Source organism: Tenrec ecaudatus, chromosome 3 (assembly GCF_050624435.1).
Source record: "Tenrec ecaudatus isolate mTenEca1 chromosome 3, mTenEca1.hap1, whole genome shotgun sequence".
In the NCBI taxonomy this organism is placed as follows: domain Eukaryota; kingdom Metazoa; phylum Chordata; class Mammalia; order Afrosoricida; family Tenrecidae; genus Tenrec; species Tenrec ecaudatus.
The window spans coordinates 11,231,575-11,249,702 of record NC_134532.1 but is presented as its reverse complement, the minus strand read 5'-3'; the positions used below and the strand labels follow the sequence as shown (position 1 = coordinate 11,249,702).

The window sequence follows — 18,128 nt, the reverse complement described above, 5'->3', positions numbered from 1 at the left end:
TTTCAATCATTTGTTGTTAGTAGGTGCCATCAAGTTGACTCCCACTCCTCATAGTGACCCTCAGTGACCCTATGGACTCTACAGAGCATTGTCAAAATTGTTTTTATCGAGCCATTGTTATAGCCACCGTGTTGATCCATCTTGTTAAGAAAATTCCTCGTATACTGATCCTCGACTCTACATAATCTCCTTCTCCTGGGACTGACTTCTCCTGATAACATTCTAAATGAAAGATTCAAGGAGTCTTGATGTCCTTTATTCTAAGGAGCCTTCTGGGTGTACTTCTTCTATGACTTGCTTATTGTTTATTCTTATGGAAGTCTCTGATACTTTCGATATTCTTTATCAACATCATAATTCAAATGCAACATTTCTTCTCCTGCCTTCATTAATCAGCTCAACCATTTGGTCGGTAGTTGAGCACAAACTAGTTTCACCACTCAACTACATAACTGACCAGCGAGGCCAATTTACTCTCTGTATTTATCCAATTTGTAATCGATGCAGCTAGAGTTTAAATATATATTAGTGTAATTACATAGCTTCACCCTATTTTAATCATTATATTGAATTATTCAGTATTTTACTATTGCTGTCTTTAAGAGTAGGTCCTTTTACTTGTGGTTTACTTATCATATATGGAATTATGTAATACACTTTATTATGGTTTCTGGATTAATTCTCAGACATCTTTATTGTTGCTCATATCCCTCTACATGATGACACTAAGACGCAGAAAAAAATGAATCCCTTGGGTGAAATACCAGTTCAGAACTGTATTCATTCAAATCGGTGACCTTTTCACTATATTGGTTGGTTGGATGTACTCAGGAAAGAACCAAGAACATTGTGGGTGTATTATTTTAGATTTACATCTAGTACCATAGCTAAAACAAGTGCTAAATGAATCTCTACAAAAACTAATAAGATACAAACAAACAAATAAAAACCTAACCGGCTGCCCTTGAGTTGATTCAAACTTATGACCCATACCCATCTTATATAGAGTTTTTAGATCTGTAAATCTTTACTAAATAGACAAGGAATGGCAGCTGCTTTTAAATGACAACTTTTCAGTTAACTGTCTAGTGCTTACCTGATTATAGAAAATGTGATGCTAATTATGACATCACCAAGTTACATTGGTAGTTCAAGGTAAACAAAACACCCAGGTGCTAACACTAACACACTTTAACCATCCTCTGTTGATTTGCCATTGATGGTTATGCATTGGGGTGCAATCCACATGGTCAGCAGTTCGAAACCACCAGCAGCTCTGCAGAAGAGAGAATGGGCTTTCTTCTGTCAATAATCACAGCCTTGGAAACCCACATGGGGTTGCTATGAGTCCGCATTGACTTGTTGGCAGTGAGTTTCATTTGGTTTTTGGGATCACTAAAACCTCTGTCTCATTGTGTTTGAAATACCTTTGTAGATGCAGGTGAGAAGAAATTGACATAATGGCATTTTATCCAACGGAGACTTTGGGCCCTAGAACGTAGTGTTAGAGGACCTAGTAAAACAAATCTTTATTCACCTAATTTTTTTTTTATTTTGTGTGTCAAGCACCCATTTTTCTATATTCACAGAAAATAGCTATGACTGTTTCTCCCTGAGATTGGGAATAAGACAAGAATGTTTACAACCACCAACTCTTATCATTATACAGAAGGACTTAGCTTGAGTTATAAGTCAAGGATAATCAATAAAACATATGAATATGAGACAGGAAGACATAAAACTCAGCATTTGTAAGTAACATAATATCTGTGGACAATCCAAAGAAACCAAAACATATAAACATATAAATCATTAGAATTTGAAAGAAAATTAGTATGTTTACCGGTTAAAAGACCAATATAAAATTTATGCTTATCAGTAGAAATGAAAACTCAGAAATGAAATATCTGAGGCAATTGTCACAGCCATTCTATCAGACCATCTTGGAGACGGTTCCCTCTTTTCCCTGCTCTTCCATTACACCGAGTATGTTGTTCTTTTCCAGGGCCTGATCTCTCCTGATAACACATTCACATGGTGTGAGAATATGCCTCACCATCCTTGCTTCTAAGGAGTATTCGAGCTGTACTTCTTCCAAGACAGAATTGTCTGTTCCTTTGAAAGCTCAGAGTATGCTCAATACTCTTCGCCAACACCACCATTCAAATTCATTCATTCTTCGCTGGTCTCCTTTATTCATTGTCCAACATTCACATGGCTGTCAAAGGGTTGAAACTGTCATGTTGTTGCTAGATGCCCTCAATCCTCGACCAAAGCAGGCCTCTAAGCAGCCCGTGATAGGAAAGGAAACGTTAATAATGTTTAACTCGACTACACAGCAGGAGACATTTTGCTTCTCATTGAACAATCACCTAATACATGGAATCCTTAGATCCTGCAAACGATTAAGAATTCAGCTCTCAAGTGAAAGGCTGATGGGTCATCCCACCCAAAGGAGTCCCAGGAGAAAGAAAGGCCTTGTTGTCTCCTCAAAACCAGCTCTTGGAAGTCGGTGTAGCACAGATGCACTTAGAGCACTGCTGGGCGACCATGAATCAGAGTTCATGCTGAAGCCACTTGTTTGGTTCTGATTCTGCAGGAACACCATCCAAGCTTTGCCATTGAGGCAGTTCTGAGTCACAGCAAGACTGGTCAGAGTGGATCTGCCTCGTGTCGCTTATGTTTTGAGGTACCTTCCAGTCAGTTCCTATTTGTGGCGGCCCCAGGTGCAACAACATGAAAAACTGCCTGGTCCTGGGCTATCTTCACAGTAGTTCTTATGTTTGAACCCATCGAAGCAGCCACCGTGTCAATTCATCGCCTCAAAGATCTCCCCCTTTTTCATGCCCAACTGCTTTGCGAAGGATGTTATTCTTCACCAGAGATTGGTCACTCCTGACAACATGTCCAAGGTACACCAGACAAAGTCTCACCATCCTGGACTCTAAGGGGCATCCTGACTATACTTCTTCCAAGACAGATGTGCTTGCTCTTTTGGCAGGTCATGAATATTTTTGATATTCTTCAATAGTCTTCACCAGCCCCATAATTCAAATGCATCACTTCTTCAGTCCTTCTTTATCAATATTCAACATTGAATACATAGGAGAAATTTGAAAATACTATAACTTGGATCAGGTGCGCCTTAGTCCTCAAAGTAACATCCTTGCTTTTCAACACTTTAGAGAGGTCTGTGCAGCAGATTCACTCAATGCAATGGATCATGTGATCCCCTGGCTGGTGCTTCCTTGAGCATTGACTGTGGATCCTATGATGAAATCCTTAACAACTCCAATATTTTCTCCGTTTATCGCTGTTCCCTGCTGAACCAGTGGTGAGAATTTTGTTTTTCTTTACATTGAGTTACAATCCATATAGAAGTCTATAATCCTTAATCTCCATCAGAAAATGCTCCTCACTTTTAGCAAGCAAGACTGTGTCATCTGCCTATTGCAAATTGTAAATAAGTCCTTCTCTAATCCTGATGGAACTATTCTGATTCATATAATCCAGTTTCTCGGCATTATATATTTATTTGCTCAGCATAGAGATTGACTATATATGGTGAGAGGATGCAAGTCTGATGCACAACTTCTCTGATTTTTAAACAGACAGTATTCCCTTTGATCCATGTATTGATTTCCCATGAGCACAATGTAGTGTTCAGGGATTCCCATTGTTCTCCACAGTTCTCCATCGTTTGTTATGGTGCCTGCATTAAATGCCTCTGGATAGTCCATAAAACACAAGAAGAATGTACGGATGTGCTTTATACAATTGATGTATATATATGTGTGGATTGTGATAAGAGTTATATGAGCCCCTAATAAAATGTAAAAAAAAAGAAAAGAAAAGAAAAAAATGATTAGGGCAAAGAATGTACAGATGTGCTTTATACAATTGATGTATGTATATGAATGGATTGTGATAAGAGTTGTATGAGCCCTTAATAAAATGTTTTTTAAAAACCGCAAGAAACACCTTTCTGCGTTTATCTGCTTTCAGCTAAGATCCATCTAACATCAGCCATGATGTCACTTGTTCCGCATCCTCTTCTGAATCCAGCCTGAACCTCTGGAAGATCCCTGTCAATGAACTGCTTCAACTGTTGTTGGATAATCCTCAGCAAAGTATTACTTAATGCGATATTAGTGATATTGCTCTGTAATTTGAGCATTGTGCTTGGTTACCCTTCTTTGTAATAAGTACAAGTGTGGATCTTTTCCTGTAGTTGCGCCCAAGTAGCTCTCTCCCAAATCACCTGGCGCAGATGAGTGAGTGATTCCAGTGCTTCATCAGCTTGTTGAAGCATTTCATTAGGTATTCCATCAGTTCTTGGAGCCTCGTTGTTGACTAATGTTTTTAGTGCAGTTTGGGCTTCTTCATTCAGTGCTAGTGATTCTTGCTCATTGAACTGGTTGATTGTTGATGAGTTCTTTTTGGAATAGTGACTCTGTGTATTCATTTTGTCTTCTTGGATGCTTCCTGTATCATTCAAAATTTTGCCCATAGCATCTTTCAAAACTGCAACTCGAGACTTGAATTTTTTCTTGAGTTCTTTCCGTTTAAAGTATGCTGACTGTGTTCTTCCTTTCTAGCTTTCTGACAATACGTCTGCACATTTCATTACAATATTTTACTTTGTCTTTTTGAGCTGTCCTATGAATTTTTTGGTTCAGCTCTTGGATTTTATAATTTCTTCAATGTTCCTTAGATACAGCTATGATTAAGGGTAACTTTCAGAGTCTTTTCTGGTTACTGATCTCTTCTTTCTTTTCTATCTTTTAAATGATTCTTTGATTTCTTCATGTAGAATGTTCTTGATGTCATCATACATTTCTTCAGGTCTTCTGTCATTAGTGTTTAATGCATCAAATCTGTTCTTGAAATGTTCTAGAAATTCAGGTGGGATAGCTGCGAGGTTCTATTTTGGCTCTCGTGGACTTGCTTTAATTGTCTTCAGCTTCACCCTGATGTACATTTGATTGTTAAAGCTCTCCTCTGCAGTGGTCACCATTTGATGAGCATTCACATGATATGCAAATATCTTCTATTTCTTTGCCCATTCAGAGAGATCTATCCACATACCTCATTCCCCACACTTCCTTGTCACTGATTTTCCAATCATGCTCTTCCCCAATCCCTAACCATTCAGCCAGGACTTTGGTAACAGCCCCATGAATCAATATACAGTCACAGATTTGGCCATTTCTCCTTCTAGGCAAACTGAACAATCAGATGTACCATCCAAAGTTTTGACCATTAGGAGGATTTCCCTTCACAACTGTCCTTCAAGGAGGCCCCATAAAGGGACTGCAGGGTTCCTGCTGTCCTTGTTTGATTGGTGCTCAAATATCATGAAAAACCATCAGTAAACCAAGCGTGAGTTTGCTTTGCCACAGTCAGCTGCTCATAAGGAACTCCCATGAGGCCTTAGGTGCAGACTAGAGGAAAGATGGCACTGTGACAAGAGTGGGGACCATGGACATTTGGGCCACTTCTTCCTGTAGCTTGATTGTACCTTCAGGTGCTGTTCTAGCTCAAGCTTGTATTTAATGATGGATTGCTCTTCTGCACGTCCAACTTTGTGACTCTGTGGGTCAACTCGGGCCACATAGTTACTTAATGGCCCATGGAAGGCATTTAGTCTCCACTGAGGCCCAGGAACAGTAATGCCCAGTAAAAGCTGCTTTTCCAAAGGATTGTAGTTGCACGCAGAGGATGGCAGAGCTTTGCTACAAGATCCTACTGGTCTGTGCTGTGGTTCACCAGTAGAAGCCTGTTAAAGACTCTAAACTGCATCTGCCTTTGTCACTGATCCTCAGGCACCATTGGGCCAGCCAGAGCATCTCACCCAAGTGGTCAAGCAGCTTGCAAGGCAGTCTGTACCCTTTGAAGAGCCTTCTCTTGTTCTGAGCCCCATTAAAAGTTGGCAGATTTTCTAGGCACTTGATAGGTCAGATTAGCAAACCCAAGTGAGGGACATGTTGCCTGCAAAATCCAAAGAGGTCTACCAGGCACTGTGCCTACTGTATAGGAGGGGCCAGTTCCAGTAACTTATTGTGGGGCTATCTTGACATGCCCCATACCAGTGGACCCCTGGAAATTTCACTGGGGTTGTAGGCACCTGTTAATTTCCCACACACTAACATACCGAAATGTTTTATCTATAAGTCTAAAGTCATTCTTTCTTACTCGGTCCAATTAGCATAATGTTGTCAATACATTGGACCAGTGTGACATTTTGTGGAAGGGGAAGAGTGGTCAAGGTCCATGCAGACTAAATTATGGCAGAATCTGGGAGAGTTGACAATCGTGAGGGAGAATTCTACAACTGTATTGTTGACCTTGCCAGTTGCAGCCTAACTACTCGTGGTGGTTCTTCAAAATCAGAAATTGAGAAAATTGCCTTGGCTAGATCAAAAGCTGCATACCAGATACCAAGCGAAGTATTAATTTGGCCAAGCAATAAAATGACATCTGAAATAGCAACTGCAGTTGGAGTCACCACCTGGCTAAATTTGCAGTGTTTCACTGTCATTGGCGAAGATTTATCTGATTTTCACACAGGCCAAATAGCAAAGTTAGAAAGGTAGATAGTGGGAATCGCCATCCTTCAAAGCCTTGATGGCGGTAACTAATCACTGCAGTCCCTCCAGGAACTCAGTATTCGTTTTGGTTGACTATTTCAGAGGCAGTCCTAATGGCTTCCACTCAGCTTTTCCTGCCATAATTTTCCTCCCTTATTACCCATTTCAGGGATCCAATATGGGGGTTCTGTCAGTTCCTGAGTCTTCTTATTTCAACGATGCATTCTGGAAGCTGAGGAAATTACTACAGGATGCGGTTGGGTACCCACTAGTGCACCTACTGTGAGACAGACATGAGCTAAAACTATATTGTTAACTTGACCTCCATGTGTTCCCATTCTGACTGGTGGCCCTTCAAAATGTTTTGAGTCTCCTGAAATGAATGACAGTGCAGAGCCAGCGTCCAGTAATTCCTGAAAGGTCTGATTGTTTCCCTTTCCCCAATGGACAGTCCCTCTTGTGAAAGGCCAGGGGTCCCTTTGGAGAAGACTAGGAGAAAGACTAACAGTATAAACTCCGAGGGTATAACAGGGTCCTTCCTCAAAGTGTCCCAGCCTCCCTTTCATTCAAGGGGCTTGGGGTCTAGGAATTGATTGAGGGGTCTTGATTCTATTCTGGACTTTTGAATTAGAGTGTCATTCACCTGATGTAGAAATGCTATGCTTGCATAGGTCAAGTAAATACTTAGTATGCCTCCCATCTATTTCTCTATTGGGGACACCCTGCACAAGTACCCAGTGCCATAGGTACATGTGAGTCAGGCTATTGTGATGAATACGTTGACGCTGCTGTCCATCACAGTAACATAAACTAGCAATCCCAGGAGTCTTCAACGATGCCGGTGCTCCCTCCACAAATTTATTTCTTACTGCTTGGGGTAAAAGATGTGTCCTCAGGGCACTTTGTGGGCCTATGGGTTTATCCTGATAAATCCACTATAACATGCCAATTTACCTAAGCCTTTGGATTCTTTCTTCAAGGCAGGTCTGGTATTTCATCTTTCCTTAGTGAAGGCCATCTAGCAACCCATATAAACAATTAGATTCTCCCCAAACCTCTCTAGCTGACATTCTAACCTTGAATGAAGAACCTCTACTTAGTGGGGCCATATTATTAAACTCAGACTGATCTAAGCTTACATTCCTTGTACCCTTATCCCACATCCTTAGCAACCATTCCCACACATATTGTCTAGGTTTCTATCGGTACATATTAGAAAGCCCTAGCAGGTCTTTAGCACCGTAGTGCACTTCTTCTTGGGTGCTGGACATCACCTTTGGGGGTTTTCTATGACTTAAGTCTAGAGGCAATAATCGGTGGGAAGGGTGCTTCCTGGGAACATGCAGCAGTGCCTTGCAAGGCATTTGCCTCACGCAATGTTCCAGCTATAACCCCAGGGGGCATGTCAGGATGGATAGTTGGGCTATTCTGAAGTATGAGTGAGGGGATAATGGTATTACAGAGTGGATTAGTCTCTTCAAATGGGAGGACTGGTGCTGGTAGCTGGAGCGGCTTAATAGAATCTTGGAGTTCGTTGTCACCATCTTCTGGGTTATTGGCTCGTACATCCCCATCCCAAGACTCAGGGTCCCATTTCTTTGTAATCAGTGCTCTCCCTTTAATAGCAGACCTTTCTATGTTGAGAAATAGGCTGGCATCTTAGTTCAGCTCCTTGTCTGATAAACCTCTTGGTTTGGTTTTCAGGAATATCAGTTCAGTTACTAGAAGGGGCAAGACTTTCTGTCATGACACAAGTAGAAGCTTTGAGATCATTTAGTTGGCATTTAACTTGGGCTTCCACAGCTCTGGGATCATCTGTTTCCTTTACCAGTTTGTCCATTGTAGGAAGCACCAACCAACCAGCATCCCTGTATTTCTCCTTCTGGAAAAACCCAACACACTGGCCTCTAGTGAGCCTTGTAGGACTGAGTAGAAAGGGCAGGGTTGCTAAGGCTCTATTCTTGACAGTAGACTGCGGCATCTTTTTCTCCCATGAAGTAGCTAGTGGTTTCAAACCACCAACCTTCCCATCAGTCGCTGAGCACTTGGCCACTAGGACACCAGGACTCCTTGAGGTCATTGCAGTTATTCTGAGTTCCTCCTATTATTTTAGCACATCAACAGTGGGCTGTGGCTCCGGGGCTTTTGTGTTGATTGTACCTTCTGCCCAAAGTGACCTTCACCCTGCTGGCTGCACGGCTAACTTCCTCACCTCTTTCAAGTCTGAGCAAAAGTTATCTTCCCAGTGAACTCCCATTTAAAATTAGATCCGACTTTTCCTTCCCTTCTGACATGTGCACACCCATTTATGACCCTGCTCCATGTTTCTGATCATTTCTTAACATTGCTCACTTATTTGGTGTTCCTATTACTTACGGGTTGTCAATTAACTTCCACTAACTCCCTACCTCCTAGAATGTAAACACCGGCTGATCAAGTATTTGTTTATGTATCTTTCCAAGAATGTATATTTCCAAGAATGTAAACACCAGCTGATCCAGTATTTGTTTATGCGTATTTCCCAAGTACCTAGAAGAACTCCTGGTACCTAGCAAACATTCAATAAACATCGGTTGAAAGAATTTTCAGATACACCGTCTTTATCATTTTATTTGCTCTTTGTACTTCTCCTGGATCTTTTTTAGTTTTTCGTTTGTTTTTTATTATCTACAGGGATGGGTGACGCAACTAGCAGTGATAATTCAGTTAATTACTAAAACTCCGTTCAAAACCCTTCATGAGCTAAACGTTTAAATAATTGTTTGAAAGTAATGAGGTTGGCTGTTTATAATCTCTTCTCCCTTTACTTTCCCTCGTCGAGTTTTGTGAAGGTGCTGCTGAATTAGTAGTCAGCTCAGCCACGAAGAGAGAGTAGAGAGCTGACTGAATATAAATATTTAATAAGTTGAATGAATATAAATATGTAACCTGGAAAAATATTATTCACAATAATGTTCTACAACTATTCATCCTAACATATAATGATTTTTATCCACCGACACATTCAAATGGTCCATCAACTTTCAATTATTGAGGACATTCAGTGATTTCCGGTTAGGGAAGACAGATTGTTTCCTTTGAGTTCCATAGCTTAGTAAGTCAAATTCATTTATTCACTTTATCAGTCAACAACCATGAAATCTTGAAGCTTGACAGCTATTGTACATTTGTTCATATAAATTACTCTAGCTGGATAAAGTGACTCCTTATGTAATTATATATGCTCATACTTACCCCTTTCAGCCAATAAATATAAACCTTGAAATTGACTATCCTAGCGAGAATGCCCATTCTTTTCAAGAAAAAGGCATTCTTCGCTTCGCCTTCTTTGGCTTTTGCTCTCTGGTGTGACCTGAGCCTTGAATTCAAGCATTGGAAGAAGAAAAAAAAATTACAAAATCTCATCTTTCAAAAATAATCCCTGCTGTTCTGGACATACTGAAAAATATTGTAAACCATCGTGCAGAGAAAAGGGAAGCTTGCATATGACCTCCTCCCTGGGGGACGGACGACAGACAAGTGGGTGAAGGGAGACGTCGGACAGGAAAATTTATAAATTATATATTTATAAATTATATTTATAAATTATCAAGGGCTCGTGAGGGAGGGGGGACGGGGAGGAAAATGAGGAGTTGTTGCCAGGGGCTTAGGTGGAGAGCAAATGTTTTGAGAATGATGAGGGCAATGAATGTACAAATGTGCCTTACACAATTGATGTATGTATGGATTGTGATAAGAGTTGACGAGCCCCTAATAAAACGATTAAAAAAAGACAAAAAAATTATTAAGCATTCATGAGGGAGGGGAGTTCAGGGAGGGATGGAAAAAATGAGGAGCTGATGCCAGGGGCTTAGGTGGCAAGCAAATATTTTGAGAATGATGAGGGCAATGAATGTCCAAATGTGCTTTAAACAATTGATGTATGTATGGATTGTTATAAGAGTTGTATAAGCCCCTAATAAAATGATATAAAATAAATAAATATGAAAAGGGAAGCTATTAGATTTCCTTGTTACTTCTAGTCTCCTGTCTAGGAAGCAGAGACTTCAATAGCTGGAGAAGGGGAGAATCGGAAACCTGGGGAAACCTTCAATGAACCCATCAACATGGCGGCCCTGCAAATGGGTTCACACATGACCAACAATCTTAGAGCTGGCACAGGCCTGGTCAATGTTTCATTGTTATCCATAAGGCGACCATGAGGAAGAGTGGAGTCAGTGGGTGCCATCAATAGGATACCCTTAGATAAAAGGGGAGAAAAAATGTGAAGCGAGAGAAAGTCAAGGTTAGCACCAGCTAGATTAGGAGGATACAAACAATAGAGGAGGCTGGAGGTCAGTTTCATTTCTGAAAGTTGAGAGAGGGACTGAAAAGAGAGTGCTTCTGTACCAATGTTCAGAGAAGTTATAGCGTTCAGGCAAGAAGAGTAGGACTGAGTATCCATGTGTTTTTTCGGTTCCCCAAGGTCTAGGGGAGCAGCAGAATTTTCCAAGTTCCTACAGAGTTTCCAGTGGTTAATTATTTCTGAATAGCTTCCGGGCTTGGCAAGGGGTAAACTCACTGCGTAGCAATAGCCTGCGAAGCAGACAGCCAGGAGATGGGGATTTGCTTGGCTAAGACTCATAGTGAAGAAACACCCAGTTGTGAAAGTTTCAAGTGGACAATATTAGCAGGGTTGAGAGACTGTGCTCTCAGGCTCTGACCATAATGAGAATGGACTCCACAGAATACAGCAGAGGCAAGGGCTGAGGCTGGCCCAACCTGGAGACTAGGCAAGATGAATATACCTAGACAGAAGTTCAAGCTGGAACCAGTAGAGGACACCTGGTGGACCAAGCCATTTTCCTCATGTGTAGAATCATGTCCACTTTTTCTTTGTACCGAAATCACCCAGGAAAGAAGAAGAGCAGAAAAAGAGACCTAATGCAGATCTTGGTCTTTGAATGGACTAAACACTTGCCTGAATTTCCTATATTAACTTAAATGGCTTTTAGTTTCATTGTTTTCCTTTCTTATGAACAGGAGTTGGTACAGTTCCTGTAACGGAGTTATGAGAAGTGAAAACATCAGTATTTTGCACATCGGAGCAACACTGATATGTACAAATATACCCTTATTATAAAAACCCAGTTCTTTTTTTAAAACGACTAGCTAGAACAATGCATGAATAAAAAGTTCTAATAATTGAAATGCTAAACCTCAATTTAGAAAGAAGACCATGAGACCTCAATATGGCAAAGAGACATTAATGATTCTAGATCTTGTGGGGGAGGATTAACCCTTTCCTATAAACATGTATTGTAAAATGATTTAATTTGTGGAAATATGGATACTTTTGAAACTTTACATTTTAAAATATAAAATTTAGAATGTAGCAAGTACATGAAAAATCCTTTATTGGATAGTGTTTAACATGGCATCGTTTAGAAAAGGTTTAAAATCTAGCTTTATTTGACAAATTAATTGTTATATTACTAGGATGTAGGGGTAATCTGACAATTTGGTCATTATGTACTATAATTGTAGGAGATAAGCAGTTGTTTTCAGGATTTCCAAGCATGCCCCCAGGGCTTAAAATTCTAGTAGTGACTGGGGCAGACGTTCATTCATCTTTTAGCTACGGTTTGATGGATGCAGTAAAGGCTTTCTGTATTTTCAGGAAATGTCAAGAAACTCGTGAAACAAAAGGAAACAATACAATGATAGATATTCCTACACTTTGAAATTAATCGTTCCTTAAGAAAATCTATGTTCTTATTTCATTTGTGGCCAAAACTATTGTGTTGGTTTAAAAAGAACCTTTATTTTAAACGTTGAAATTGAACTGTTTACAAGGTACAGATAAAATTAAAATACTATAACTACCTTTTAAAATGAAATTAGAAATTGGATTGACCTTGACTCTATACAACTAACTGGATTCCTGATGTAACAGATTAAAATTAGTTCCCATATATTATGAATTGATACATTCAAATGTAAATCATTTCCCTTTTATGCATAAATTAAATTACACATGTTAACAACATTTCTTTTCATTATACATACACAGTTATTCTGAATACATTTCAGAGGCTCTTCGCTTTTGTTCTTTGCTTGATAAACATTGAAAATTATGGCATCTGAAGACAGTGTATAAGGGACATCAAATCAGCTTTGATTCCATTATTCAGAAAGCCATATAGAATTGGATTGAGACAACAGGACATCATTCCTAACAAATGGCAAACACAATACACCAACTTGAAATGCCTGTTGGAAATAAGATTATCGTTGAAATCAGTTACCACGTGGAAAAGGTGCAGTGGCATCCAACTCACCGCAAACACTAATATCAGAATGGTGAGTCTGTAAAACACACTTCGAGATCTTTTTTTTATTCGTGTGACGGAACGACTGACTCTCATTTCAGGAGTGTCTGAGGGTTCTTCAGGTTTCATCTCAAAGCAGGTAGGGACACCTGGTATGAACTTCCTGGAGGAAGAAGAGTGGCTTCGTACAGAGCCAGGGTTTTCTGGAAGCACTTGTAAATGGTGGTCTCGAGAAGGTCTCGCTGGGGCAGGTAGCACACATGCTGTCTTCTTGCTGTATCTTCTTCTGTGTTTTCTGATGAACGAGTAACTCCATTTGTGGCTGCGGGAGTGGCTCGCTGGAGGCCCGCTCTTTTTGGATGGATGGAGAGTTAGGTTGACCATCTCCTTTTCTTGTAGCCTGTGTTCATTACTAGACAACCCACAGCTTATGCTTCTACAGACACTGGTGTGACTTACAGTTAGACAAACTAAGGGCAAAACATATTGAACCAGCAACAACGAGATCGTAAAAGCAATTCGGTATGAATCAGATGGCCATGACTCAACACATAAATACTTGCTGCTTAGGGACTCTGAGCCAAACGTTTCCTGAAGGCCTACGAGACTGTGGAACACTGGCAGGGGGGAGCAGATCGCAAAGCCTAGTGTCCAGACGGTGGCTATCAAGAAGTAGCCATGATTCGCTGTTAAACTATTAGATACAGGGTGCTTTATCATGTGATACCTGACAATGGCAATCGATATTAAAATCAAAGTTGAAACCAGAACCGAAACACACTGAAGGAAAGGCATTATATGGCACATGACTTTACCAAACATCCAGCGGTCCAGCAAGATAGATGTTAACGTGAATGGCGAGCAGAACAGCACAATCAAGATATCAGAGAAGGCCAGGTTGCCTATGAGGAAGTTCACGATAGTCGTCTGATTACGCTTTCTAATGAGAGCCATTAAAATAAGAAGGTTTCCCATAAAACCAAGGAGACTTACAAATGTATAGAGTCCAATCAGAAAGTACTGAAAGTCATCTACACTGCTTTTATAGTCGTCCCACAGTGGAAAACCAGGATTCCGAGTGGCGGCAGTATTGTTCTCTGCAGTATGTGTCGTGTTATCATAATCCATATTACAGGCCTGCTTGAAATGAAAAAAAGACATTGGTGAGCAACTTGAGAAAACCACATGATTGCTCCCATGACCATACTAAGACTCCTAAGAAAGTTATGCCAGGTCTTTAATTGTCCCACATAGTGTGCCAATATCAGCCAGTAACAATCAAAGCACGTCCGTCATTTCTGCAGTGACATTGTGTTAAAGTAACAGACCTTATTATTTTACAATGTATACAAGAAATAATGTAAGACAAGAAGGAGAATGTTAATAAGAACTTTAAGATTTCTACTTGCAACGGCTTATTCTAATTTATCATGTGGTCTTGCCCTAAACATTTCTATTTTAAAAAATAATTTTATTCGCGGCTCATACAATTCTTATCACAATCCATACATCCATCCATTATGTCAAGCACATTTATACATTTGTTGCCTTCATCATTCTCAAAACATTTGCCTTCTACTTGAGCCCTTAATATCGGCTCCTCATTTTCCCCCCTCCCTCATGAACCCTTCATCATCCATAAATTATTATTATTTTGTCATATGTTACACTGTCCGATGTCTCCCCTCGCCCACTTCTCTATTGTCCATCACCCAGGGAGGAGGTCCCATGGTGTAATGGTGAGCATTCTGGACTCTGAATCCAGCCCTAAAGATTTCTTAAGCTTTCTTTCCTTCCCGAATCAAGGCCAAATTAAGAAGTCACCTGCTCTACTCAGCTGGAGAAGACCTACATGCTTTAGAATCCCTAGAGAACTCGCTTTATAGTTGTCTAATTATATGTGTCACCCCTGCTTTGCATTGCAGCTCTAGTGCATACCAATCCTCCTTACTTATTTACAAATAGAATTCCTTACCTTCGTATCCACAAGAATATGTGGAAAAGGAAAAATTTAAACAAAAAACTCAATAACCTAAATATTTCATAGTTCATGCATCATTCAATTGTAAGCTCCTCAAGTATAGAAACCCTCTTTCACGATCTAGCAATATATAGGAGGCACTCAACTTTGGACACGTCGATGCTGGCAAGTCCACCACAACTGGTCATCTGATCTACAAATGCGGGGACATCGACAAAAGAACCACTGAAAACTGTGAGAAGGAAGCTGCCGAGACGGGGAAGGGCTCCTTCAAGTCTGCGAGGGTCTTGGAGAAGCTGAAAATGGAATGTGAGCATGACATCACTATTGACATCTCCCTGTGGGAATTTGAGGCCAGCAAATAATATGTGGCCCTCATTGGTGCTCCTGGACATAGAGACTCAATTGAAAACATGATTACAGGAACATCACAGGCTGACTGTTGCTGATGGTATTGGTGAATTCGAAGCTGGTGCCTCCAAGAATGGGCAGAGCTGTGAGCATGCCCTTCTGGCTTACACACTGGGTGTCAAACAGCTCATTGTTGGTGTTAACAAAATGGATTCTACTGAACCACCCTACAGCCAGAAGAAATAAGAGGAAATTGTTAAGGAAGTCAGAACCTACATTAAGAACATTGGCCACAACCCTGACACAGTAGCCTTTGTGCCCATTTCTGGTTGGAATGGTGACAATGTGCTGGAGCCGACTGCTACCAGGCCTTGGTTCAAGGCATGGAAGCTCACCCATAAGGATGGCATTGCCAGTGAAACTACACTGCTTGACGCCCAGGGTTGCAGCCTGCCACCAACTCACCCAACTGACAAGCCCCTGCACCTGACTCTCGACGATTTCTACAAAATTTGCAGGATTGGTATTCTCCCTGTGGACAGAGTGGAAACCAGTGTTCTGAAGCTTGGCGTGGTCACCTTTGCTCCAGTCAACGTTACCACAGAAATGAAGTCTGCTGAAATGCACCATGAAGCTTTGATCGAAGCTCTACTTGGGGACAAGTAGGCTTCAATGCCAAGAACATCCCTGTCAAAGATGTTTGCCATGCCAATGTAGCTGGTGACGGCAAAAGTGACCCACCAATGGAAGCAGCTGGCTTCACCGCTCAGGTGATCATCCTGAACCACCCAGGCCAAACCAGTGCTGGATACACACCTGTGCTGGACTGTCACACTGTTCACATTGATTGCAAGAGTGCTGAGCACACAGAGAAGATTGATCACCATTCTGGCAAGAAGCTGGACGATATCCCCAAATTCTGGAGATCTGGTGATGCTTCCATTGTTGGCCTGGTACCTGGCAAGCCCACGTGTGTGCAGAGCTTCTCGTGGCTGTTTTGCTGTTCACATGAGACAAACAGTTGCTGTGACTGTCATCAAGGTAGTGGACAAGAAGGCTGGCAAAGGTTCCTAGTGTGGCCAGAAGGCTCAGAAGGCTAAATGAATATTGCCCCAAACATCTGTCACTCTTGTCTTACTCAGTGTTGGAAGAACTGAATTGTTTGTCTCTATTGACTATTTAAGTTTAACTGTAAAAGTCTGGTTAATGATAAAACTGTATCGTAAAACTTTCAGGAGGAAAGGAATGTTTGTGGACCATATGTTTCTTTTCGTGTGTGGCAATTTTGAGTTATTGGTTGCTTTTCACTTTATTTTTAATCATTTTATTGGGGGCTCATACAACTCTTATCACAATCCATACGTAAATCCATTGTGTCGAGCACATTTGTACATTTGTTGCCATCATCATTTTCAAAAATTTTTTTTCTAATTGATCCCTTGGTATCAGCTTCTCATTTCCCCCCTTCCTCTCCCAGAGTTATTAGTTTTTAAATTGGTAGTTTCTAAATAAAAACAGCCCAACCAAAAATTTGTTGTAAATTTTGAGAACCATTAAAACAAAGGTTAAAAAAAGGTTCAATGAGAAAAAACTTAAATAATTCAAGAGTTCTCTTTGTTGTTCAGTCATTCTGAGATCTTTGCCATACATTTACATTGACATTGCCTCAAGTTAAAAATTACCAAAATAAACACGTGCATCAAACCATCTTATTAATCAAATTATTATTGTTGTCGTTTATTCATCAAATTGTTATTCAATGGCCTCCCGGAACTGTTGTGGGCAGGTAAACTTGTAATAAAAATGTTAGAGTAGAACTTGCTTGGTATTTCTACCTCGTTTCCTGAGCTCTGCCGACCTCCTTGTTTGAGCCAAGCTCCTTTGTAATTCTACTTATACTCACAATGTCTACAGGCTATTGGTAATTGTGCTCCTGATTAGTCTGCTTTCGGCTTACTTTCTTAAACCTATGCTTTTCATGGTCAGACAGCAGATCTCAACTGTATTTTCTACTTCCAAGACAAAGAAAAGAGAAAAGCTAGACAATAGATTTGACATATGTGACTCTGGGTTGACAACTACTACTAATAAAATATTGCCATACTGAATTTTTGAAGAGGGAGGAAGTATAATTTGTGGCAACAGAAACAATGTGGTTTTGAGTATAATATGTACGAATATATTATATTTCACTTCACTTGGATCTACAAGCAATGCCCATGGAAGCAGTAGTCAGGAAACCAAATGAGGCTCTAAAGACAAATTTGTTGCAAAAGACCTCTTTAAAGGGCTGACAAACCAAGATGTTACTTTAAGCACTTGAAATTTGCTTCACCCAAACCATGGTATTTCCAATTTCCTCATTAGTGTGCAAGCTGGCCAATGAATAAGAAAGATAAAAGAAGAATGGGTGCCTTTGAATTATGTTGTTGGCAAAGATGATTGAAGATACCATAGACTGCCAGGCGAGTAAGTAAACCTGTCTTGAATGAAGTACAGCCAGAATGCTTCTTAGAAGTGAAGGTGGTGAAATGTCATCTACTTTTGACACGTCCCAGGAGAAGGACAATACGCTTGGTAGAGTCCAGGAAAAGAGGAAGACCACCAATAAGATGGATTGGACGAGCAGCTATAACAACGGGAAACATCGAAAACATAGCAAAGATTAGTAGGACAGAGTAGGATCAGACAATGTCTCCGTCTGTTGAACAGACTTCCGGCACCTAACAACAACACATACATATATGCAAACAGTGCAATTCCGCATGCTTTCATCAGCCCCAAAATGAGATGAGGAGGAATCGACACAGACAGTCATTTATCACAGTTTAGAATTGGGAATTCTTGGTAAGAGCTATCATGTAAGCAACCTAAACTGAAATAGCAAAAAACTAT

At 40.5% G+C, this 18,128-nt stretch overlaps 1 protein-coding gene and 1 pseudogene across 1 annotated transcript; one reads left to right on the top strand and one right to left on the bottom strand.

Moving 5' to 3' along the window:
* Positions 1 to 12,703: 12,703 nt before the first annotated feature.
* Positions 12,704 to 14,062, bottom strand: NPY5R (neuropeptide Y receptor Y5). The gene has a single exon (XM_075544693.1). The coding sequence runs from the start codon at positions 14,060 to 14,062 to the stop codon at positions 12,704 to 12,706; it is 1,359 nt and encodes a 452-aa protein (XP_075400808.1).
* Positions 14,063 to 15,037: 975 nt separating this feature from the next.
* LOC142443256 (elongation factor 1-alpha 1 pseudogene) lies at positions 15,038 to 16,337 on the top strand (annotated as a pseudogene).
* The last annotated feature ends 1,791 nt before the right edge of the window (positions 16,338 to 18,128 follow it).

What these genes read in the sequence shown, in the direction of transcription:
- NPY5R (XM_075544693.1), bottom strand. Translation starts at nt 14,062, where the DNA reads ATGTCTTTTTTTCATTTCAAGCAGGCCTGTAATATGGATTATGATAAC.